Source organism: Macrobrachium nipponense, chromosome 40, assembly GCF_015104395.2.
Source record: "Macrobrachium nipponense isolate FS-2020 chromosome 40, ASM1510439v2, whole genome shotgun sequence".
NCBI lineage: Eukaryota > Metazoa > Arthropoda > Malacostraca > Decapoda > Palaemonidae > Macrobrachium > Macrobrachium nipponense.
In genome coordinates, this window is record NC_061101.1 from 55756478 (window position 1) to 55783227 (window position 26750).

The following is a 26750-nucleotide window of genomic DNA, read 5'->3' on the forward strand; positions in this document are numbered from 1 at the left end:
ACAATAATTACTACAACTTTTGCCTGTCAGAAAGTACGTAAACCTGCTCTGTCCTGTAAATTAGTTAAATAATAATAATGTATAAGCTTCCTTGGTGTTTCCTTAGCTACGGTACTTCCTATATGTGGAGACTATATATTCTATAATACCTATTTAATCTGAATACTAAGAGTTCTTCATTTTTTGCCAATAATAGTCCTCAGTATAACCCAGAATTGCCCAGGTTGAAAATGCTTACTGTTCTCGCCCCTCCACATCACTAAAAATAATAATAATAATAATAATAATAATAATAATAATAATAATAATAATAATAAGAAGAAGAAGAAGAAGAAGAAGAAGAAGAAACTAAAATAGAATAAATAAATCAACTGGATATAGGGCCCCCACAAATGATCTGCTTTGGCCGTTGACGTTTATAGCGCGAGTGTTTTCGTCAATGTTAAGACCCGTCCACACGGTCGAGCTTTGCTTGACGAACTTTGTCCGATGTGACGTCAGAAGCGGAGAAACAGCGGCAAAGTTCTGACTTTTCTCGCTGTTTCTCCGCTTCTGACGTCACATCGGACAAAGTTCGTCAACCAAAGCTCGACCGTGTAGACGGAGCCTAAGTATGATTCACTTCGCCGTCTGTTATTCAATTCTGGTATGTATACATTTCTTTTTCATGCTGCGCTTTTTGCGTCTTCCTCGGATCCCGTTTAGCTAGCACCAATGTGAGGAGTTTCTTTTATTAGTTTGATTTATTTTATTTATTTATTGTTCCTATTATCAATGTAAAGAAGTTGATTATTGCTATCTTGGTAATGTTTGTTGCTCCTTCTTATTTGAAATAGTTTTATACTTTCTTGTAGTTGCTTATCGTTTCTTACTTCGTTTGTTGTTAGTTGTTAGAGTCTCAGGAGGCTTAGGAAGACACAATGCAGGTTTCTTACTTCATTAACACACTAATAAATTATACATAAGAAATAAAAGTTGAGTATATGACTATGAATCGAAGTGTGAGCCTTTCTTGAATCTTCTAACCCCCAACTGTGAGGTTCTGGACCCCACACCGCTTCTGTTCTTGGTTCGGTTCCCTCAGCTTCTATCGCTCTAACTCCTTCTGCTTTCCACTGCTTGCCTGCTTCAAAGCAAAAGTCTAACCCTCAATAGACTGATCATTTACCTTTGTTCCGCCCTGGAACTGTCCTTAGTGATTGAAGATTATCTAACGACGTCCCTTACGTGTGATTAATTGACTTCATCCCTCCTTCATAGGTGGGACTACTTTCGTCACCGGAAGTCTTCAAGTTCCGGCAAAAGTTGAAAGGTCAGGTCACAGGTGAGACGGGTAGGTGGCGTTTTATGGTTCCGTCTAGATTATTTTGGTCCTGTGTTTTGGCTGTGACTCACTAGTGTTTTGGCAATAAACTTGCGACACTACCTGATCGTTACTCTCTCTCTTTCCATATTCGATCTCTCTCTCTCTTCTCTCTCTCTATTATTTGTCTATTAGTGGTTCTCTCATTTCTTTTCCTCTCTTTTATATTTACGCGATTCCTAAATAATATTCTCCTATCATCACCAGTTACGAAACAAGTGTTCCTTCCTTGATTTTAATAGTAATAGATATTTCGATTCATAACCTTCTTCTCCATGTAATCAAAATCATCATCATATTTTATTCCAATAGGTAATCTCTACACATAAATTCATTAGTAACAAGTTACATCTCAGAAGGCTTAGATTAATTTTCTAGGCCTATTAAATGTTTTTGCAACATACAGGCAGCTTAAACACAGCCTGAAACTTCAACATCTAAGAAAACTTGTTGTAAATGAGGTTATCTACATGTGAGGAACTTTTTTTTATTTTTTCCTTTTCACTGTGTTACCTTTGTTATTCTTTATTATTCTTTGTATTTATTTATTTGTTGGCTCCCAGTGTATCGTAGTCTTTTTATATTTTTGTTGTAAATTGTAGATTCTCTGGATTCTTTTCAAGTCTCAGGATGATTAGAAAGACGCAACGAAGTTTTTCTTACTCAAGTATAAGAAAACATACTAATTTAGATTGTACTGAGGTGTTGAGGCGAAGTGTTGATGTTTGAAGCCTTTCTTCCCCATGGCTGGTAAGGCACACACCCTCACCCTATAGATAGAGGTTCTGCTGCTTCTCTTTCTTCTATGCTTGTTTGCTTCTTCTGTCGACCTCTCTTCAAAGAAGTCCCTCCTTCAGTAGTGGGCGGACTTTTTTCTGTTGCCGCCTTCTGGTCTTCCTGATTGGTGGGTGATGAATGATGACGTCTATAGCACCACCCTGTTTGGGCGTGATTCATTCAACACCACCTTCGCTGGGGCCTGACTAATGACGTCACTGGAAAAGTCTGGGTTCTGGTGGGAGGTGAAAGGTTATTTCAATGAAGCAACGAATGCATTTATTTAATTGCTGCCAGTACGATAAACACTTCGCTTGTTTGGATTTAATGGCGACAACTCTTCCTTTGCCTTTGCTCTCCCTCTCTCTCCTCTCTCTTCTCTCTTCTCTCTCTCTCTCTCATCTCCTCTCTCTCTCTCTCTCTCTCTTATTCCCCCCATATTGGGACCACCTTGACGTGGTTAGGGGGCTCTTGAACCCTAGAAATTTGTACCCGGGTTCAAACCCAAGAGTCCCATACATTATATATATATATATATATATATATATATATATATATATATATATATATATATATATATATATATATATATATATATATATATATATATATATATATATATATATATATATATATATATATATATATATATGGATTCATTTTTGCGGAATTTTCCACTTTTGTGTAAATTAACTGGACTTGTTAAACAGAAAAGATATCATAGCTGGGACTGAGTTTATACCCGAAGCTAAATAGTGGGAACTGTGATGGGACCATCAACTACCCGATAATGTTCGGACCTGAGAGATATCAGGCGGAACTATTCTGCAGGACTGGACCACGGATTCCAGGGGCGTCTGGTTGTGGGGAAAGGACTCTCAACATTTTATCCGCTTTGCCCATAATGTGATCAGGGTGGGGATGATTGTATTCTTGTAATACCCTCAGTCCTATCAAGCGGGTCTGGCTTACACTTGGGCCACTCTCTAATCATGTTGTGCCCTCCCCTGTGGGGTATAGGGTAGTGATGCGGACATTTGGGAATCGGTTTCTCACTTGTGCCATTGGTGGAAGAATAAACTCCATGAAAGGCTGATGATATCTTTTTAAAGTTTTCAGGTTTATTTATTTTTTCCCTTACTTTCTTCTTCATGATAAATACAAATGAAGATTCAAGTACCCCTGGACCTTTGATGGTAGCGAATCGGCACAGTTGATGACTGCTGGAACCTCCACTGACAAGCTTCGTCTGGAACAATCAGTCAAACCTTCCAGTGTAATTACACTGAAACCCTTTGCTCCGGTACTGAGTAAAGGGAAATTGAGCAGGAATATATTATCTGAAATAGGACTGGGATGATTTGAAAACTCTTATGATAAATATTTGACTTTTAATCTGGAAGAATCTAGTTGCGATATTTTAATGTATATAGGGATATTGTCAAGTGTTGTGGCCGAGAGCCTAAGATTTTATTTTGAGGGTTGAGGAAAGCTGACGGTGGAATCTGCCTCGGCAAAAGGAAGTGACAAACTAAAAACATTATCACACCTTGGAGGAGTTAAAGTAGAATGTGCAGTACATGCTTTATGAAATTACTCCAAGGGAATGATATATGCACCCCAACTGATGACGTACTCGAAAGAAAAGCTCATAGAAGAATTAAAAGATCAAGGAGTGATAAGAATTGAAAGAATGAAGAAGAAGATAAATGGAGCCCTTGTCCCACTTCCCAGTTTAATTATTACATTCAATTCTACTCGATTGCCTAATATAGTGAAAGCAGCCTGGTTCCGTTTCAAGGTTAAACAATATATCCTAAGACCTTGGAGATGTTTTCATTGCCAAGAATTCAGACATGTCAGGGTATTGTAGACAGAAACTGCAGGGCATGCCTGCCACTTGTGTCAATTGCAGTGAACCAGACCATGGCATATGTAACAAACAAGTCAGAAGTATACATTGTGGAGACAATCATCCATCATCATCACTTACTAGTGATGTGTACATCATGGAAAAAGAAATCCAAACATTAAGGATAACCGAACGTATCACGTTTAGGGAGGCAAAAGAGAGGGTGTTGAATCAGTACGTTAGACCAGGAATATCCTTTTCAGGTGTTGCTACCAACCGAAGAAGAAATGTAAAAGTTACCAGGGATAATGTAAATAGAAAACATGGATAATCTCAATAGAAAACCAAGGATAATATAAGTAGAAAACCTGTAGTACTCGTGCCTCTTTAGAGGCGGCGCCAGGTATTGCTGGCGTTCCTGCCTCTTCGGAGGCTGCGCCAGCGATTTCTGGCGCTCTTACCTCTGGTGCCAGTGATTTCTGGCACTTCTTCTATGGAAGCAGAGCCAGTGATTTCTGGTACTCCTGCCTCTCAGGAGGCTTTGCCGGGTGTACCTGGCACTCCCACCTCTCTAGAGGCTGCACCAGCTGTAAATGGTACCTCTGATGCTTTGGAGGATGCGCCAATGTCCGATCCCCACACCTCTCCTCAGGTAGCGACAGCTTTGTCTGATGTTCCCGAGACAGATAACCCTCTGAGAAGGAAGGCAGTCATAAACAATCGGTCTCCCTGCACAAAAAAAGAAGCTAGGCAGTAAGCTGAAAGCTCTTAAAAAAGGCTCCAATTTAACCGCCTCTAAAGGGAAGTAGAATTCATGAATTTTCTCCAGTGGAACTGTCAGGGATTAAGAGCTAAATGGGAAGAATTAAGGCTGCTCATATCAGAAGTGTCTCCTGGTTGTATAGCTCTGCAGGAGACCATGATTGGTAATAATATTTGCCCCAGCCCAAGAGCGTATACAGCCTATCACTCCACCTATAACTTAAATATTGGAAGCCATGGGAGTGTCGTTTTGTATGTTCGAAATGACACCCCACAAAATCCCATTAGTATCTAATCAGCATTGCAAGTGATAGGTGTGCAGATCCATTTGCAAAGAAAATATACAGTATGCTCTCTCTTTCTGCCACCTAGTGAAGTCTTCCCCATCAGTGAATTTAAATCTCTTATTCAACAGTTACCACGTCCTTTTGTTCTTTTGGGAGATATGAATAGCAGAACCCCTCTATGGGGTGACATCGTCACCAATCAAAGAGGAAGATGCTTAGGTTCCACCATAGAAGATGAAAATGTGGGGATCCTCACCTCTGGGGAGTCTACACATTTTCATGTTCAAACAGGCACGTTATCAGCAATTGATTTATCTATATGTAGTAATGACTGCCTCATTGATTTTAATTGGAGAGCTATAAATGACCATTTTCCAATAGAGGCGAGTGTAGCATCAAATCCTCCATCTTCAAGGCTACCTAAATGGAACATTGGCACTGCTGATTGGGCAACATTCCAAGGAGCACAGCTCAATAGATGACTCTGCTGATGACTTTCCCTGTGTAGATGATGCTCTTGACTTTTTGAATACAATAACGTTCTCTCTGGTCTTCAATCTATGCCTAGGACTTCGAGCATATTTATCCACCGACCAGTTCCCTGGTGGACTCGTAAATGTCAGGAAACTCATAGAACTATGAAATCTGCTTTCACCAGATACCGTAGACGAAAATGTGAGTATTATCGTGTTGAATTTCGAAAAGCAAGAGCTCATTTTCGCATGGAAATAAAAAAAAAAAAAAAAGAAAAGAAACTTGGACGATCTTCACTAAATTTCGAAAAACTCCTCTGACTCTAGTTTGGGAGAGAGTTAGAAAAATAGCAGGCAAGTTTACTCCTCATTAACCTCCAGTTATAAAGATCAATGGTTGTGAGGCAGCTGACCCGCGCTTAGTGGCAAATGCGTTTGCTCATCATTTTGCTAACGTTGCGAAGAAAAATGATGATAGACCCTATTCAGCTCAAAGACGGATAATGGAACAGGTCGAAATTGATTTTAATACATTAAGACATGAGAAATACAATGTTCCTTCTACTATGAGAGAATTTGTATCGACTCGAATAAATATAATGAATCAGCTCCAGGACTGGATGATATAACATATTCAATGATTAAGCATACCCCTGAAAATACCAGACTTTTCATATTAAGCCTTATTAGCAGAATTGACCGAAAACATATCTTCCCCCCAAAGCTTTGGGAGAAGTTAAAATTACTGCCATTCGTGAAACCTGGAAAAGATCCATTCAGGAAAGAAAATTATCGTCCTATTCCATTGACGTCATGTTTGTGTAAGCTCACAAGAAAATTGGCGAACACACGCTTGATGTCGTACTTGGAAAGAGGTAAATATCTGTCGCCTGCTCAGTGTGGTTTCCGAAGTATGCACTCCACAACTGATGTATTGGTTCGGATGGAATCTTCAATATGTGAAGCTTTTGTCGACAAGCAGCATCACATCACAGTTTTCTTTGATCTAGAGAAGGCATGCGATACAACATGGAGATATGGCATTTTGAGGGTCCTTTATGAATGTAACCTGAGAGGCAGTTTGCCGCTCTTTATTAAGACTTTTTTAGAAAATAGATTATTTCAGGTTCAGGTTGGAGCAACAATGTCAGATGTATTCAATCAAGAAGGAGTACCACAAGAATCACGCCGCCATTCTTCCTTCCTTTTCTGCTTCTTCTTCTTCTTCTCCTCCTTCTTCTCCTTCTGCTTCTGCTTCTCCTCCTCCTCCTCCTCCTTCTTCTTCTCCTTTTTCTTCTTCTTCTTTTTCGTGTCCCCAACGATGGAAACTTCGACAGTCTTCTCTGGTCTTCGCGACTCTGCTAGCAGATTCTGTCTGAGTCTGAATGGGAGTATTTTCTGTCTGTCTGTCAGTTGTAGTAAAGATCTCTTCTTCTCCAGTTCTGTTGCCAGAAGAATCGAATAAGAGCTGATTTTAAACTATGTAAATTCAATGGATGTTTACGGGTAAAAAATAAAGCGTTTGTGAAACAATCTTATGTTCAGAATTAATACTGTGAGTCTCTCTCTCGAGAGAGAGAGCTGTTTCCTCAGTCCCCTGTATTTGATTCTTGTCTTTTGAACTCTGAAGCGAAGAAAATTTACATTTTTCCTCTTTGTTGTTAAACTGAATCAACGAAAATATTAAAAAGAGAAAATAGATTGTTGATGAAAGAAAAAAAATGACTGATTCCGAAAATATTATGAGAAATAACGTCGATCTTTTTCCTATAAGAAATTTTAAGCAATTCTGAAACTGAGATTTTTTTATCTCAATTGTTGTTAAAATGTCAGGAGAGAGAGAGAGAGAGACCCTCTCTCTTCTCAATCTCAAGTTTTGGAAGCCTTGATAAAATGTATAGCAATGATTTTTTACTGATTAGCTGCAAAAACGCCAAAGCTGCAATCTCTGCTGTCTCTGATGTCTTGATAATAGTTGGAAGAAGCAAAGGTATTGTTATTGAAAGCTTGGCAATGGCAGATTTCCATATCAGCGAGATTCTGTTTAAAGTCCTTTTGTAAAGTCAGATCTAACAACCAAAAGTTATATAAAGTTAACAAAAGTACTAAGCGAACAATGACTCGTTAAAGTAAACCTCCTCTGTATGAGCAGGATATGGATTTGAAGCGAGTCGGGAAAATGCTTCAGAGAATACGGGATAATTGATGGTGCGTCATGTTAGAGAGTAAAACTTGTGTGAATATGAATTGTTGAAGTTCCCCCCTTATTTACGTTTTCTGTATCCGATAGCCCTTGTTTAGGTTTTCTGTATCCGATAGAAGTTTTTTTTTTTTTTTCAAAGCAAGCCATCTTCCCGCCTAGACGATTAGCAGAGTTGTACGTCTTATTTATGCCCTTTTCCTCCATATTTAAACTATAATTACCACCATCATGACCACTGCAACAACACCTCAAAGCACGGCTGTTTCTGTTGAACTCCAATATGCAGCGTCTCGTCAGTGAAGTCTGCCATTTTCGCCGTATTTCGAAGTTAAAAAGCGTTATATGAAGGAACAAAAGCTTCCAGAATCTATGCTAATGATTAAGGAATCATTCTACGGTAACTAAAAGCTCGTTTTAAGGTTCAATAAAGCGAAATTAGCGTAAACTTACTATTTCAATTTACATGTAGAGGCGGAATTCCTCTTGATTTCGAGCTGAAAAAAAAGTTGAGTGAAGGAAGATACGTTTCCATAGCCGGCGTAGATTAATCAGGAACAATTCTGTATAAATTGAAAGCTGAAAACAAACCAGAAATAATAAGGATACAAAAGCGAAAACCGCGTCAACTTTCTACTTCAATTGATGTCTTCGATTTCACACTCCAATTTATTCTTCCCATTTCACTTTATTCTTCCAACTACACTCTTTTTTTCACCGCCCCCCCCCCCCCCCACCCCTCAATTTTTCTCCAATTCCAATTCACCATAAAAAAGGTAGATCCGACAAAGACGGCAAAATCGTAATCATTGACAAAGACTTCTACCTCGACAAAATCAACCAACTCCTCAGCGACACAAACACTTATGACAAACTGACGAAAAATCCCCTCCAAAACGTCCCCACAGAATTTTTTCGGAAAGTAAGATTAATTGGCCAAGACAAAAAGAACATTGAACTTTTAGAGAAATTTAAAGTAATTAATCCTAAACTACCCTACTTTTATGGCCTTCCCAAAACTCACAAAGACAACCTTCCATTCAGACCCATTGTTTCATGTGCCGGAGCTTTCAATTACAAAATTTCTAAATGGTTAGCTGGCCTCCTTTCCCCTTTTTTAGGCACTTTTTCTCCCAGTCACATTAAACATTCGGAAGATTTTTGTCACACCCACCCAGAGAGAAGCACACATACCACTTCACAACATAAAACTTTTAAGCGTTGACGTAGATTCCCTGTTCACCAAACGTAGCAGTACAGGACGCTTCTTCACTTTTTGAGAGAAAAACTATCCCCGTTATCCAGATGCATTTTTCCCATTGGGGCTTAGCCAAAAATAATAAAGTTTAGTTGAATTATGTGTATCTAATAACGTATTTTCATTCGGGGAATCATTCTATAAGCAAAAATTCGGGTGTAGTATGGGTAGTCCTTTAATTCCTGTTTTAGCCAACCTGTACACGGAATACTTTGAAATTACAGTAATAAATGCAATAAAACCCAAAAACATGCTGTGGATGAGATATGTAGATGATATTCTAACATTTTGGGATAATAAATGGGGCAATTTTAATTCATTCTTTTCAAAATTAAACGCATTAGTGCCCAGCATCAAATGTAAAGTTGAATGGGAAACAGACAACAAAATCCCTTTTCTTGATGTTTTAATAATCAGAGACAAGACAGAATACAAATTTACCATATACAGAAAACCAACGTTCTCACTTTCATACATTCACTACTTCAGGTATCATGACATTCCTATCAAGATAGGCATAGCCAGCAACCTATTCTTAAGAGCCTTACGAATTTTGTTCTCCAGATTTCCTGGAAAAAGAATTTGAACTAATTTGTAAACAGCTTTCGTCTTTAAGGTATCCTGACCATATAATTGAGAAAGCAATCCATAAAGCAAACGAATAATTTTCTACCAACCCCCTCAAGACAAGACCAGAGACACACCCAACAATAAAATTAAAATTAAAATTCCACACCTGGACAGGATTAAGAGGGTGACCCAGACCTCAGGAAATCTAACCCTTTTGCATTTACTTACCCAAATCTGATTAGCGTCCAACAAAAGACATCCCCCAAGGACACAGGCATTTACGAAATCCCATGCCTGGACTGTGACCAATCTTACATCGGATTTACAGGAAAACTCCGTTCCCCAGAGATTATACAGCACAAACGGCCAGTTAGGTATGGACAACAGAACTCTGCTATTTTCAACCATATAAATGAACATAACCATAGTATAAACTGGAATTTGTCACATATAATTTATAGCAGCAACTGCCGGTACAAGAGTCAAATGATGGAATTGGCCCTTATCAAAGAGAGAAAGAGAGGCAGGTAGTGAATATCTCAAAGGGAGCATGGGACTCAGATATCGTCGACCAGGTTTTGGTTTTTCATTCAACTGACGCTTAAGAAGATTAAAGGAAGATTATCAGCGGGAGTGACCTCTTGTTATGTATACCACCTTTTCTGTAACTTCTCTCATTCATCTACCTGAAGAGTGAGACAGCAGTCTCTCTCTGTATTTTGGTGTTTTTTATGGGCCTCCTTTTATTTTATATATATATATATATATATATATATATATATTATATATATATATATATATATATATATTATTAAAATTAATTATTAACTGAAGTTACTGAATTTACCACATGCTCGGGAGATTCAAAATATGCTCATTAAAAGAACAACATCATGCATGACACATGACCACATTTTATCTGTGGTTGTGTTATACATAAATCATGTGTTCGTATAATTATAATCACACACACACAGTGTGTTTTGTTTGATTAATAATAATAATAATAATAATAATAATAATAATAATAATAATATCCTTTATTTCGGTTCAGGGCCATATACAATGAACATACAAAATACACAGTAACATACACAATCTAGATATATGAGTCAGCATGATAGGAAATATGAGTAATCGGCACTTATCCACAAAATAGCTGAAGTAGCATAAAAGGTAGTAATCATAATACTGGTAATATTAATAATATTGGTGAGAAAAAAATGCATGAGAGTTATAACAGTTAGTGCACAAATTATATAGCTTAAATTTCACTAGAGACCTTAGGTGGTTAACAGGTAGTGGTCCAGAGGGCTAAATACATAAATTGAATGTATAAAAAAAAAATCTTTAACTTGATAATAATCACAGAAATAACGAAAAAATAAAATATCAGCAATAAATATAATAATGACAAAATCTGTAGGTGACATCTTGCTAATACACGAACATATGATTTATGTATAACACAGCCACAGATAAAATGTGGTCATGTGTCATGCATGATGTTCTTTTAATGAGCATATTTTGAATCTCCCGAGCATGTGGTAAATTCAGTAACTTCAGTTACATAATAATTTACCAGTTAGACAGTTAACGCCAGGAGTTTTCCGCTAAAGGACAAAATTGGCTTTAGTGATGAATCTTGTTAAATTTGAAAAGTGATCACTGTCTGCTCCATTCGGAAGCACCGTAGTAAACTTCTACTGACGTCATGAACTCTGCGGAATTATATTGAAGAATTCTGGTCTCTTCTAGAAGTAGTTTGTTTTTGCGCTGCAAACAAAACGTACAATAACCTATTGTAAAAGAAAGGGTAAATCTGTTTTCTATAAAAGACATGTAAATATTATTTATAAAGCTTGACAGTATTTCAAAGAATTAAATTCTATATTGTACCTGAAAATAGTGAAACATAAGAAATTCTGTTCGATAATTTACAAAACGCGTGACTCATTTCGCATATTATTGGAACCTACATTGCAAAAGGCCTGTCGTCTGACCGAAAGCGGGACTGTGAATCGAAGAGGCGGTACCGTGTCACAAAAGGATGGCTGCTATTAAGACCTTAAACCCTAAAGCCGAGGTTGCTAGAGCAGCCCAAGCTCTTGCCATCAATATTTCGGGGGCCAGAGGCATACAGGATGTGCTACGAACAAATCTGGGACCCAAGGGGACGATGAAAATGTAAGTAATTGTGACACGTGCTGTGATTATTTTGACGTTCCTCGAGAGGTGTACCGTAGTTTCTTGCGTGGGGGAATAGTACTACTATATGACTGTTCATTTGTGCGGAATATTTGTAAACTTACGCTACCTTCCGTATAATTTAGGTCAAGGGGGAAATATTTTAGTCTTATTTTTTTTACAATACTCGCCGGTCAACGCCAGTCCGTTTATTTTCCTGCTGAAGGTCCAAAGGGAAACCATCATCGCCGGGCGAGGCCTCAAAAGGTGTACCTACGGTATATCTTATTTGAATAATAAAATGTTTACTATATTGTCATTGTCCTTTACAAGAGTAGTTAGTAGCAATAGGCTACGCAATCAAATTGCCTCGTTTACCTAGTTTTGTAGGTCGTCTCGGCCCACATTTGGTCCGACATTCCGTAGGCGGGATTAGATAGATAGGCTACCTAGTTAATTTCAGGGTACTTCACCCGGTGCAATGTAGGCATTACTTGGGGTTCTTTGCAGCATCTCCATAACCTAGCTGCAACCCCTTTCATTCCTTTTATTGTACCTCTGTTCATCTCCTACTACTACTCCTTCTATCACACCCTACTAGCTAATGTAGTTTTTTCGGAGGGTGGCAAGCGTTGATTGTAGGTGGCCTGTTTGGCCTGCTGTGATGATTTACCCTAGGTACCTACGTACTTTCCACCCTCTACTAAGAGACATTTCCTTAGTGCAACTGCAAAGTTTTTCCTTCAGGTACACCTTTAGGTTAAAACATCACGGAAGGCCAAGCAGGCCACCTACAATCAAAGCTTGCCACCTTCCGAAAAAGTACATTATAACGCGTCCTGACACCTCTACTCTCCTTTCGAAGTATTTTCTCCAAAGTTAGAAATTAAGGCCAAATTTTAAGATTTAAACAGAGGGTACTGACAAGGGCATCCACAGCAGTGGAAATCACCAAAAACGCTTTAAAATTTTTACTTACAACTAAAAATGTTTCGAAGATTGACGCCATCTCGATGTTTTACGGAGTCGCTTGTGTCAACAAACTTTCCATTTCCTGTGATACCTAAATTCGCACACCATTTGTACCCCACAGACGCTGGGCACTTTCATCACATCAATCGAAACACGGTTTCTCACCAGCAAACAAGTTAGGGGTAGGGTAAAACATCAAAGCAGGCCACGCAGGCCAGCTACCATCAGTGCAAGCCACCCTCCGAAAAGTACATTAAAACGCGTCCTGACACCCGAGATGGGCATCAGTCGCGACTTGTTGTTGGTGAGAAACGGAGCTAAAGACCTCTACTCTCCTTTCGAAGTAAGTATTTTCCCCAAAGTTAGAAATTAAGGCCAAATTTAAGATTTAAACAGATTAAACAGAGGGTACTGAAAATGGCGCCCACGGCAGTGGAAATCTCACCAAAACGCGTTCAACATTTTTACTTACAACTCGAGGTATTTAGAAGATTGACGCCATCTCGATGTTTACGGAGTAGCTTGTGTCAATAAAACTAACCATTTGCCTGTGATAAATCCGCACACCACTTGTACCCACAGACGCTGGAGCACTTTTATCACAACAATCGAAAACACGATTTCTCATCAACAACAAGCCAGGCGTTAAACAGCTGTTGGGTAGAAGATGACGAGAAGCGTGCTCTTGGCTAATTTTTAAATAAGTAGTAAAACATCAATATTTTACATATTTATGATGATTAATTTGAAAATATTCGTTATTGAAAAAGTAACTCGACTCTGACTCAAATTTAAGTAATTATTTTTCTGAATTAGAACGTTCTTTCAAGTTCTGTATTATGACGTCACGACATCTTGACTTTCGTACCTATTGTAAATAATTGCTATACTCAACTGTCATTGCAGAACAGTTTACCAGTTATTCATGCAGATTGTTATCAGCTATACATGTAATTGTTATAATCGTAATGCGCATATATATCTTTATTATTTACTTTTTGGATATATGAAGATGTTTTACTGCTGGATTATCGCCGTAGTGTGACGCAAATCGTTTTCGGTCCATGGGCCTCTTGTCTGTTTTCGCACCATAAGAAATTATGGGGCCGAATTTGCAATGACCAGAAAGTCGTTTTAAAAGAGGAAAGTTAGCATTGAGGGGCATATGTTTTGACTGAGAAAATACAAATTTATTCAATAGCTAGCTTGTAAAAAATACTTGGTTGGTTATAAAAACTTGATGACAACTAAGCAGCATGTCTACTATGGGTTTCAGAGACAGTGCAAGCACGTTTTTGGGCAATACCTATTTCTGTAACGAACACTCTTAACAGAACGAGATTTTGCTATAGTGCATTACACCCAGTGCCGTAATTTATAAGGGTATCGTGAATCACTAATCGTAAAGAATAACGACACTTGTCCTTGTACCAAGAGACAAAAACTCCATTATGCAGAAATGGATACGAACACGCGTATAAAGCTCCACCTACCCTCTCCCCAACCCCCCCCCCCCCCCCCCCCCCCCCCAACCCCCCCCCCCCCCCCCCCCCCACTCCACCGCCATCCTTTTCTTCTTCGTTCCTCCGCCTTCCTTTCTCTCTCTCTCTCTCTCTCTCTCTCTCTCTCTCTCTCTCTCTCTCTCTCTCTGTTGCCATTCGGTATGTGTTGACCCTCCAAACTGGGTATAAGACTACACACAAAGCGTTTGAAATTGGTGAAATTAGGCTATGTATTGGAAGTATATATACATAAATATTAAAGCAATTTTATCATTATTGCATTACTATGACAACTAGAATTCATGGAAACAGTTTATAACCTGTTAAGCGTCACCCACGTAATAATACGTTTTACCGCGATCTATCGGTAGCGCCTTCAACGGATATTACGTTCAAGACTTTAACTGCTTGTCAAGCCGTCAGCCCCGTAATAATACGTTTACTCGTATAGAAAGTGTAGGAACATCATTTGGTAACACTCTCAGCACATGGAAAACTTATTTCCAGCCTGGCAACTCTTTCCTGGTGGTCGCTTATGCTAGAAAACTGCCTGTCCCTGTTGGTTTTCTTTCAATACGCTTCGGGCGTTTATCGAGACAAATTGGATTTCGCGTCTTCACAATGAATGTCCCAAAGAGGAGGCATATTTCTTTAGGTGAGATCAATCAAATACTAGATGAGGAGTGTGATATTGATAACCTATTTGATGATGAGAGCTCTAGTTCTGAATCCTCCAGTGATGATACAAACTTTTCTTCAATTGCGGGAGTGAGGATGACTTTTCTTTGCCGAGTGACTGGACTCCGAGAGAGAGAGAGAGAGAGAGAGAGAGAGAGAGAGAGAGAGAGAGAATTTCCTACAGTTAATTACAGTATGAATAACAAGCATAAAAATCAATATTAACTTTGAAAAACTATCATCAGTGCTATGATCGCTGATTACAAAAAAAGCGTGACGGGTACGTTAGCAGCGAGCTCATCAGGGGCGGACGCTTAAACAGGATAATGGAACGGCGTATGTGTGAAGCCTCCACTAATGTGCAACGATGATTGCCATTTCTTAGCATGCAAAACATTAAAGCATGCAAACATTAAAGGTTACATTTATTTCTGGCATACGATTATTTAAGAAATTCAAAATACTAATAAAGACTGAAATCAATGAAAAGTGCTAGCAAAAAAAAAAAAAGCAAAAAAAAAAAAAAACGTAGTCGTTCCTCTATGCACTTTTCCGTATTCGTTCCTCTATGGTTTTCGGCAGCCAGATGTACGAAAACGTTAGAAACATTTGATTTTTTATTCTACGTTAGAAATATCTGTAATTTTTCGGGGTAATTTGGTTGCAAAAAAGGGATAATATACATGAATTAAATCAAAATTTTTAAATAACAATGTAAATTTAAACTAAAATAACGAGTAAAGTAAACAGTTTAGGGAATAAAACTTTTGCTAGTTTCGTCGTCTTGTCGTCGTCTGTCGTCGTCTGCTATTTGTAATTGTGTTTTTTATGGCTCGTGCCGCGCTTAGAAACCAGGAAACAGCAACGGGTTTTTTTTTAAAGTGCAATGTGGAGTGAACTGAGACCAAATGTGTATAATAACAATCAAATAAGCACTGTGGAGTTTCAGTTGTGATGGCAGTAAGGATAAAAACCGCCGATTACAAGGTAAGAATGAATTCAGTTCCAACCATAACCCCGGGAATAACAAGTTTCATACTTTCACTAATATAGGCAACAAAATGTTGTTTTATTGTGCTGATTACAACTGCAATCTTGAGTAAGATCAATAAACGTTACATACATACGCTAAACATTGTTCAAATGAGTGCTGGGAAGGCTGGGGAAAGATGGTGTCCGTCACTGATGAGAACCGTCCATGAAAAACGTAGCCGCCATATTGGATTTCAAACTGCCTTGAAAACATATTTTACGAAGAGCTCACATGCTTATTTTAGTTCGTATGGGGCTTTCATATATTCACAATAGTTGACGAAACTCAGTCTTTTAAATGGTATGCTTAGAGTTGCAATTGTATTCATGTTTCACCAATTAAATATCGAGTGAAAAGACCCGTCTACCGTGATGAGGGTTGGCCTGTACTGATGTTTCCCCCTAAACAACTGTTTTGGTAGAAGATGACGAGAAAGTGTGCTCTTAGCTAATTTTTTAATAAATAGTAATACTCAATATTTTACGTATTTATGATGATTAATTTGAAAAATATTCGTTATTGAAAAAGTAACTCGACTCTAAAATTTAAGTAATTATTTTTCTGAATTAGAACGTTCTTTTAAGTTCTGTATTATGACGTCACGACATCTTGACTTTCGTACCTATTGTAAATAATTGCTATACTTGACTGTCTTGCAGAACAGTTTTACCAGTTATCATGCAGATTATCATCAGCTATTCATGTAATTGTTATAATCGTAATGCGCATATATATCTTTATTATTTACTTTTTGGATATATGAAGATGTTTTACTGCCGGATTACCGCCGTAGTGTGACGCAATCGTTTTCGGTCCCTGGGCCTCTTGTCTGTTTTCGCACCATAAGAAATTATGGGGCCGAATTTGCAATGACCAGAAAGTCGTTAAAAGAGGAAAGTTAGCATTGAGGGGCATGTGGTTTTGACTGAGAAAAATACAAATTTATTCAATAGCTAGCTTGTAAAAAATACTTGGTTATAAAAGCAGCATGTCTACTATGGGTTTCAGAGACAGTGCAAGCACGTTTTTGGGCAATACCTATTTCTGTAACGAACACTCGCTAACAGAACAAGATTTTGCTATAGTGCATTACACCCAGTGCCGTAATTTATAAGGGTATCGTGAATCACTAATCGTAAAGAATAACGACACTTGTCCTTGTACCAAGAGACAAAAACTCCATTATGCAGAAATGGATATGAACACGCGTAAAAAGCTCCACCTACCCTTCCATCGCCACCCTTTCCTTCTCTGTTCCTGTGCCTCTCTCTCTCTCTCTCTCTCTCTCTCTCTCTCTCTCTCTCTCTCTGTTGCCATTCGGTTTGTGTTGACCCTCCAAACTGGGTATAAGTTATACACAAAACGTTGAAATTGGTGAAATTGAGGCTATGTATTGGAAGTATCTATACATAAATATTAAAAGCTGATTTTATCATTATTGTATTACTATGACAACTAGGAATTCATGGAAACAGTTTATAATAATGAAATGGCTTTTTATGTGTGAAGCCTCCACTAATGTGGCAACGATGATTTTTCCATTCTTAGCATGCAAACATTAAAGGTTACATTTATTCTGGCATACGATTATAAAGAAATTCAAAATACTAATATAGACTGAAATCAATGAAAAGTGCTAGCACAAAAAAGCAAAAAAAACAAAAAAAAATATATATATATATATGTAATTCAGTTATCCGTAGTCATTCTTCTATGCACTTATCCGTAGTCATTCCTCTATGGTTTTCGGCAGCCAGATGTACGAAAACATTAGAAACATTTGATTGTATCTACTTTAGAAATATCTGTAATTTTTTGGGGGTAATTTGGTTACAAAAAGGGATAATATACATGAATTAAATTAAAATTTTTAAATAACAAAGTAAATTTAACTAAATAACGAGTAAAGTAAACAATTTATTTAGGGAATAAACAAAACTTTGCAGTTTCGTCGTCTGTCGTCGTCTGCTGTTCGTAACTGTTTGTGGCGCGCGCGCTTAGAAACCAGGAACAGCAACGGGTTTAAAGTGCAATGTGGAGTGAACTGAGACCAAAATGTGTATAATAACAATCAAATAAGTACTGTGGAGTTTCAGTTGCGATGGCATTTAAGTAGGATAAAAACCACCGATTACCAAGGTAAGAATGAATTTGAGTTCAAACCATAACCCCGAATAACAAGTTTCATACTTTCACTGATATAGGCAACATAATGTTGTTTTTTTGTGCTGATTACAACTGCAATCTTGAGTAAGATCAATAAACGTTACATATATACGCTAACATTGTTCAAATGAGTGCTGGGAAGGCTGGGGAAAGATTGTGGCCGTCACTGATCAGAACCTTCAATGCAAAACGTAGCCGACCATATTGGATTTCAAAACTGCCTTGAAAACATATTTTACGAAGAGCTCACATGCTTATTTTAGTTCGTATGGGGCTTTCATATATCACATTATGTTGACGAAACTTCAGTCTTTTAAATGGTATGCTTAGAGTTGCAATTGTATTCTTGTTTCACCAATTAAATATTGAGTGAATAAGACCCATCCTCCGTGATGAGGGTTGGCCTTCCGTGATGTTTTACCCTAACCCTCCCAAGAGGTGCTAGGGGGTTGCTACCAAAGGCCGCTGTCAATAGGTACCTAGCCTATTATGTATTAGCAAAATCGGTAATGGAACCAATATTTTCTTGCTAATTTTTTAACTTATCACCTAATGTTATACATAGTTGTATTCTCCTTGTTTCGCAGATTAATAATAAAAAAATGACAAATAACTTATTTTCAAAATTATTATTTAGCTAAAATGAATATATTTTGGAATGAAAATGTTCTTTTAAAAAAATGCATTTTAGTTTTGGAATGCTTTATGCTGTATTTTCTAAGCTTAATTTCAAATTTTTTTCATGACAATATACTCCTTAGCTATTCAAAAAACACCTATAAAATTGCAAAATATATACAGCAGTTATTAATTGGTTAAATCGGTGAATGTCTGTGTGTGTGTATGTTAAGGGACATATGCAAACTAACTTTTAAACCATTATTACTATCGTCACTGTTGCTATAATTATGTCTCTATATCAGTACTATTTGATGGAAAAGATTAAGCATCATCATCAAAAGCCATTATCACTAAAATTTACAATATTAACAAAGATTCATAAATTTTGAACGTTGTAACTTCAAGATATGAAAGCCTCCCTGGTCCTGCCCCCTTGGGCTGATGGAAGGTTTACATTTATGCTATTTTGATACCTATGATTAAGAGAATCTGGCATCTTTTATGTTTAAGAGTGAGCTGAATGGCTGGTGAGACTGTTGACGTCACTGAAACTGAGCTAAGGGGAGGGGCTAAATTTACCGCAATATTTGAAAATAAACCGTCAATCATATTGACGTTTGTCATTTTGCAGCATGTAAAGCACCGGTTTTAGCGACTCGCGGCACCTTGTGGGTTAAAACCTAGGTATTTACTTTCAATTTCCCTTTCTTCACTGAATGACCTCTAGATCCTGCCACCTGCCCTTTAGCTAGGGGGTAAACACCGCCTTGGATCCATCGTCATCGGGTGGATCAGCCTTATTCACTCTATATTGGTGAAACAAGAATACAATTAAATCTTTAAGCATATCATTCAAAATATTGAAGTTTCGTCAACATAATGTGATATAGGGGGAAACACTGCCTTGGATCCATCGTCATCAGGTGGATCAGCCCTATTCACTCAATATTTAATTGGCGAAACAAGATTACAATTACAACTTTAAGCATACTTTTCAAAAGATTGAAGTTTCATCAACATAATGTGATATATGAAACCTCCATACGATCCTAAATAAGCATGTGAGGTCTTCATAAAATATGTTTTCATACAATCAACTTACCTGTCAGATATATACATAGCTAAGACTCCGTCGTCCCCGACAGAAATTCAAATTCGCGCCACTTGCTACAGGTAGGTCAGGTGATCTACCGGCCTGCCCTGGGCGGCAGGACTAGGAACCATCCCCGTTTTCTATCATATTTTCTCTGTCGCCGGTGGTATCAACATTGTTGTTATTACCTCCTGACTTAGATTCATTTTCTTTTTTCAACCTTTGATCAACGTTTTTCGGCTTTTTTGGTGACTTATTTGGATCGTGTTTTGGCATTCGCTACTGTGGACTGTTTTTGGAATAACTCTTTTGGATTTTTCTCAGTATGTCTGATTCTAATGTGAGTGTGAGAATGTGTGTGAATGTAGGCTGCAGGGTGAGGATACCGAAAGCTTCGGTTGATCCTCACACTGTATGCCGTAAATGTAGGGGGGTTCAGTGTTCTGCTATTAATACTTGTAAGGAATGCGAGGGATTGAATGCAGAAGAGTGGAAGACTTTGACTTCTTATTTGAAGAAGTTAGAGAGGGATAGAGTTAGACGGCTGAAAGGTGTGAGTTCAAGGCCTATTGAGCCTTTCACGGATAATTCTAATCCTACTGATGTAGATTCTCCCTATATATCTCATTCTCAGAGTGCTTTTTCGGATTCGGCATCGGAAATCGCCAATCTGAAAGCTACTATTAGAGACATGAAGTCCAAGATGGCTGACTCTAAAGGTAAGGCTAGTGATAGTGAGCATTTCAGTGAAGTGAGTTCTCCCAGTGTTGTGGAGGGGGCGTTTGATCGTCCCTGCGACGCTCCCAGGCCTAGACCTCTTCCAAGCTCCCATGCCCAGAGGAGAAGGAAAGTCGAAAGCCTTAAGGAGGTCGTGGGGAATCCCAACGGTCAGACGTCCCTTCAGCTAGCTCTGCTTCATGGCAGGCGCTCAAGGGCGCTATAGAAAAAGCGTCTTTCGCGAGTGTTTCTCGTCCTCTCCCTCTCCCTCACCTAAACGAGGGTGGAAGGAGTCGAACTTGTCGAGACCGCTGAAGCGTCATATGAAGCCTGACATAGATTCGAGCCCAGAGCGCTTCTCAGATGACGCTCCGTCTGCTATTAAGAAAGCGAAGGTGGCGTCAGCGTCACCTGACGCTTGCGAGGAAGTACCCCTTCATTCTTCTTCCCCGAGTGATGACGAAAGGCGTCATGCACTAGACGTGGGAGAAGCGTCAAGAAAGATAATTATGGCAGTTCAGGAACAACTGTCATCTCTTGTGGGAGTTTTAGCGCCCCTCGGAAGGACGTGACGCTTCCAATTAAGAAGTCTCGTCCTCTCTCACCTGCTCAAAGAGAAGCGTCAGACAGACGTGACACTGCTAAACGTCTTGCATGAAGCTTCGGAGTTCGAGAGCTAGAACCTGGGGGCGTTACGAGAGTTTTTCGTAAAGCCAGAGAAACCGCAAGAACGTCTTTTAGAAGTTGAAGCGTCATTGAAAGTGGATCTTTAGACGTGGGACCGTTTCCGTCCAATATTATTGACTCCAAGTAGGACGACCTTTGTAGAGAGCGGTAGCGTCTTCCATGCGCGAAGCTGTCATCAAGACGTCGGCAAAGGAGACCGTCAGCCAGGACAGCTCGGAAAAGAACGGGAACTGCGTCATACCAAGGCGTTCTTCTCAAAGTTGCTATAGAAGCCCGGAGCTTTGTGACGCCTTCCAAGTCCTTTTAGAGCGGGAAAGGGAAGGGAAGGAGTATCCATTCCCTTAGCCCCTCTCCTATTAGGAGTTTGTCCTCCTCCAGAAGAGGAAAGTTTCAGAAAGGAGAACGGTAGACTCAGATAGATCCCGAGTTGGAGGAAAACTCGGAGATGATTATCATGGAAGAAGGGGAGGGTCTGTCCAACTATAAGGTTTTGAACTACCCTGCTTCTTGGGAGGAGTATTGGCGACGGAGTTTGACTCCATGCTGCTCCTCCTCCTCCGCGTCTTCGCTCGTTTTTTCCAGTGCTAAGAACGAAGAAGCCTTCGTCTTTCTAAAAATGAAACCCCACCCACATCTCGATGAATGATGGGCATTACAACGCCGTTAGACTCAATAGGATGAAGTCTAAGAAAGACTTAGTCAGGACAGTCCTTTTGCATGCCTCCAGCAAGAAGTTAGCTGGGAAAAAGGGAGGCATTATGGTATAAGACGGGAGAGAAATATGGGTTATCGCTCTCCCTTCTACCAACAGAGGCAGATTTTTCGACTTTTCGTTGAGACGCTTCCACGTCTACCAAAAGTCTCAATTCAGGCACGAAATTACGTGGGGTATTTCGAATTGGGATCATCTCCCTCAAGGGACTCTTTCATGTATTGGAAGTCTTCAACTTCCTTAGATTGGTACCCTTGGGGTTGATTTGTCCAAGAAAGCCCATGATTCAGGAAGGAAATCGACCTGAAGCCCTGTTATGCATTTTGTCTTGCATTGACAAAGTCGGTACAGGATGGATTGTTTTGAAATCTCTTCAGTTATTTGGAGCATGGTCTTTTAAAGAAAAGGACCTGTGTAATGGCTCCTTCTTAACAAAGGCAGTCTCGCATGCTCCAGAGGGCAGCTCTACATGTTTATTCGCCTCTTTCCTGACGTTTTTTTTTTCCCTTCTCAGTTCGTGAAGGACGTTTGCTCACTCTTTAACTGAGAAGGCGACCTCATGGATCTTTCTGACTGCAGTCAGCTCTAAGGAAAGAAACCTGTTTCTGTGTAATCTTGACAAGAAAGGACCTCGTACATCAATGCAGGGCCCCCCTTTTTCCCCCCGAAAATGGGGGGGGGGGGGGAAAGGGGGGGTTGGGGGGGTTCCCCCACCCACCGACCTCCATACCCCTCCCGCAAAAGGAAGGCGCTCCGGAAAGAAGTGAGGTTGAGGTCTGGCCTTTTCGTCCCGTTTAAAAACAAAAGGGAAAATGAAACCATCTCTCCATCCAAGCACCAGTAGGTGCCAGGCTTCCTGGGAATTCGTGGAGGCCTGGACACTGATAGACGCAGACGACGTCGTTCATTGAACTATGCATAAGGAATGGGATTATCGTATCCCTTTCCTGAAACACTCCTCCCCTAACCCTAACGTCAATACCAAGGGAACTATCAGCCAAGTAGCAAGGACCCTGTGCTGAGGGATACTCTTCGATCGATGGTGGAACAAATTGGTGGGACAAAGATATCGATAGAACTAGTACTGGATCAAAACTCCCCGGGGTTTTAACCAATCGCCTTTTTCTAGTTGGCGAAAGCCTCCGGGAGGCTGGAAGACCAGTAACTGGGACGTCGTCTCTCTGAAACCCAAATTTGTTTCAGAAGGAGAACGTTCTCCACATGGAAGACTTCTGCTTCAGGTCCTAGGCGTCATTACGACAATGGAGATTGGATTGGTGGTCTCTAAGAAATCTCCAGGACCCGCCTACTTTCATGTCCGATCCACCCTTCATCGAAGACGTACCTCCCGTTTCATGACGGGGGGGAAGGATCTTTCAGTTCAGAGCCTTGTTGTTTCGGCCTGATCCACAGCTCCTCATGGTTCTTCAACAAGCCTGATGAACGAATGGGTGGCGAGGTTTCTTCAACCTCAAAGGAGTAAAATTATCTCTCTGTATCTGGACTGGAACCGGACTGGCTCATCAGGCCAGATCAAGAGAGACAGTGCTTGGAGGACCTAAATGGTTTAACCTCTAGATTTTGATCAAGGCGTTGGGATTGCTCGTGAACCTCGAGAAGTTCCTTCATCTGACCCCCAGACAAGACCTAGTCCCTATCTGGGGATTCGGATGGATTGCCGGGGTTTTTCTAGGGTTTTCGGTTTTTTCCCCTTCGCAAATAGAGAATCCCGGCAAAAGGTTTGCGAATAGTCTCTCTCTTGCTTCGAGAAGGAACAAACGTCAGCGCGGAATGGTTGAGGCCTTTCTGGGGACTCTTTCCTCCGCTACAAACAATTCTTCCCCTTCCCTCTAGGACGACTACATGTCCGTCCGCTTCAATTCTTCCTCAAGAGGTCTTGGAGCTGGAAAACCGGACAACTGTCGGAACGTTTTTTTCCCATTTCCAAGGGAGAACAAAGTCACACCTACAATCGGTGGTTTGCTCCCTCTGGAAGGAAGAACAAGGGATCTCTCTAAGAACCAACAGAACCCAGAACCTAGTGTTGTTTCTCCGACGCGTCCGGAGAGAGGTTGGGGTAGGCGACCCATTATGGCTCAGAAGAGGTTGTCAGGCACCTGGGAATCCAGCCACAGGTGACTTTGGCCACATAAACCTGCAAAGATCTCTTCGCCGGTACTATCTGGCTTTTGTGAAGAGCCCTAGAACCTCTGGTAGCAAACAAGGGTAGTGGCAAGTAAACTGTGACCCAACCACCACCCCGGCACTTGCCTACATTCGGAAACAGGGAGGGACCGCACTCCTCCGTTTCCTTTAACGAGCTGACCGAGAGACCTTATTACGTTTGGACGTCTCCCACAGGAACATCTCCCTGACTGAATAAGTTCGTACAGGAAGTATGAAATGTGAGGGCGGACCAGGCTCAGCAGGAGGAACCAGGTCCTTCATACCAGAATGGAGACTACTACACGAGGGAGTGGGTGTCCTCGATCTCTGGTCTCCTGTTGGGGGACTCCCTCATGTGGATCTCTTCGCAACATTCATTTCAAAAAGGACTCCCAGGGTTTGTTTTGCTCGGATCAGTGGAAGATCCAAAGAGCCTTCTTATGGTAGACGCCTTCCTGCTAACACTTGGTCTCGAGTAGACCGTTTTATTGCTTTTCCCCCATTCCAAATCCTGGGGGTTAGTAATGCAAAAACGTTTGTGGCGTCAAAGGAGACGAGGATGACGTTCAATAGCCCCCACCTTTTGGCCGAGCCCAGGAATGGTTCCACGGAGGTGGTAGATTGTGGATCATAGAGCTTTATTCCAATATCCCTACCAAGAAGGGACTGATCTTTCTCAATCAAACCACACTTCAGAGGTACCATCCCCCCCAAAACCTCCCCGCTCGTCAGCCTCTGACTGCCTTTCGACTATCGCAAAGACCTTGTCCAGAGCGAGAGGCTTTTTGCTTTTCCTCGCGAAGTGGCAAAGGCCGCTATCGGAGGGGCGCTAGCCTTCGGCAGAACCTCCACTACGAAAGTATACCGCGTCGAATTGGGTGGGAGTATTTAGAAAGGTGGTGTAGAGCCAAGAGTTTTGTCCTCCACTCCTCTACCTCTGATAGCGGAAACATTGCTGATTTCCTTGCTATTCCTGAGGAGTAAATCTCCACTAAGCTAGGAGCCGGTATCCACAATAAAGGGATACAGAAGTATGCTCTCCGGCTGATATTCAGGAACAAGAGATTAGATCTGGCAAAATAACCAAAGATCTCCACGATCTCATAATATCTTTTGAGACTTCAAAGTCTTAAGGTAACCAGTACCTGTCCGAACTGGAAGACCTGGACGTAGTCCCTCAATATCTGTCATATCCGGATAGATTTCGAACCTGCCTCATCTGGGCATCGGGTTTTAAAAAGACGTAACTAGAAAATGCCTATTTCCGCTTTTATCTTTAGCTAATCGGCAAAAAGAATTAGTGAATTACAAGCTTCTGCAGGATAAAGTATGGATTCCAAGGGAGACTCGGCTGATTTGCTACGTTTAAGACCCTGTTTTTGAGCGAAAAACGAGAATACCCACGAATCCCTGGCCCTAAGTCAGTTCGAAGTCAAAGGAATGTCGAGTCTCGTAGGGCAGAGAAGCAAGAGGAGGTCTCTATGCCTTTGTTAGGCGAGCTGACGTTCTACCTTCAGAAGAAAGGCAGTCCAGTTGGGAGGCTCTAGACAATGGTCTTTGGTGCGCGGTAAAAAAGAACCCACCCAAGAACTGGAGTCCAAGAATGCGTCTGGCGTTCTTTGTAGAAGAAACCGTCATTACGGACGCTCATCAAGGGTCTGTCCGGACGAACAGTTTACAACTACTGATAGTAAAATCTCATGGCAAGTAATATGCGGTTATTGCGACGTCCTCTCTCGTTTTATTAAGAATAATGTCCGCTTAAAAACAATCATGGAATCACGACATACTGGGTAAGAATAGCAACTCAGTATTTGCATCTCATTACTTGCAAAAGACGTACGTTGTGACTTAATGAAAGTGGTTTTTTTCTCTAGGTCCTATCGTATCGGCAGTCATACTATTCTGGGTACGGGTGCCGACCCACCAATCCGTTAAATTGTATACTGTTGTCTTCGTTTTGGATATGGTTCGAGAGTCCTCTTCGAACAATGGAGGACTTAGGTCTCGCACGGGCGGCCGTCTATGTTGTTTCAGTGAAGAATTCTTGTCATATCCAATTAGGTTTGGGTATAAATTTTTTTTTTTTTTGGGAAAATTATTGTATGTGTGCGTTAGTGGTTTTTTGAAGTTGACGGTTGTTGTGACGAGTTCGGGGATAACTCGTAACAATCCTTATTCTAACATATGGTTATGGATCAAGGTGGTCGGGATTGGTTGTGTGCTCCTTCCATAAGGTGTATTGTCATAGTAAGTGGATCAGCACCCACATTGACAAAGTACCTTTTAGGTCTCTGCCCCGAGTAACAGCGGATCAAAGACCCCATCGGCAGGTACCCACAAGAACTCGTTGGCCAATAGATCATATATCTCTCGCTAAAGTTTCTTGAGGTGATGCAGACTACCTGGGCAAACACCCACGAAGTCTAACACCTATCCAGGTAGGTAACCAAGGTTTTATTTATACCTCCAACAACCTATGTTGTTTACCTGTCCTATTCCGATATAGTAGCTGTCTCTTGACCCTCCACCGAAGGGTGCCAATCACTAATGGTTTATTATATCGTGAACAGGTAAGTTGATTGTATGAAAATGATATTGTTTTCTGTTTATAACAATAAAGTTCATACATACTTACCTGGCAGATTTAATCAATTAAAGGCCCACCCAGCCT

General features: G+C 40.3%; 1 protein-coding gene across 1 annotated transcript in view; it reads left to right on the forward strand.

The window, feature by feature from the left end:
• The first annotated feature begins 11537 nt into the window (after window positions 1-11537).
• LOC135212167 (T-complex protein 1 subunit zeta-like) overlaps window positions 11538-26750 on the forward strand; it is a 39203-nt gene continuing 23990 nt past the window's right edge. Inside the window, 1 exon segment of the mRNA XM_064245594.1 lies at window positions 11538-11729. Within this exon segment, the coding sequence (XP_064101664.1) occupies window positions 11593-11729 (137 nt within the window). The 5' untranslated portion in view covers window positions 11538-11592.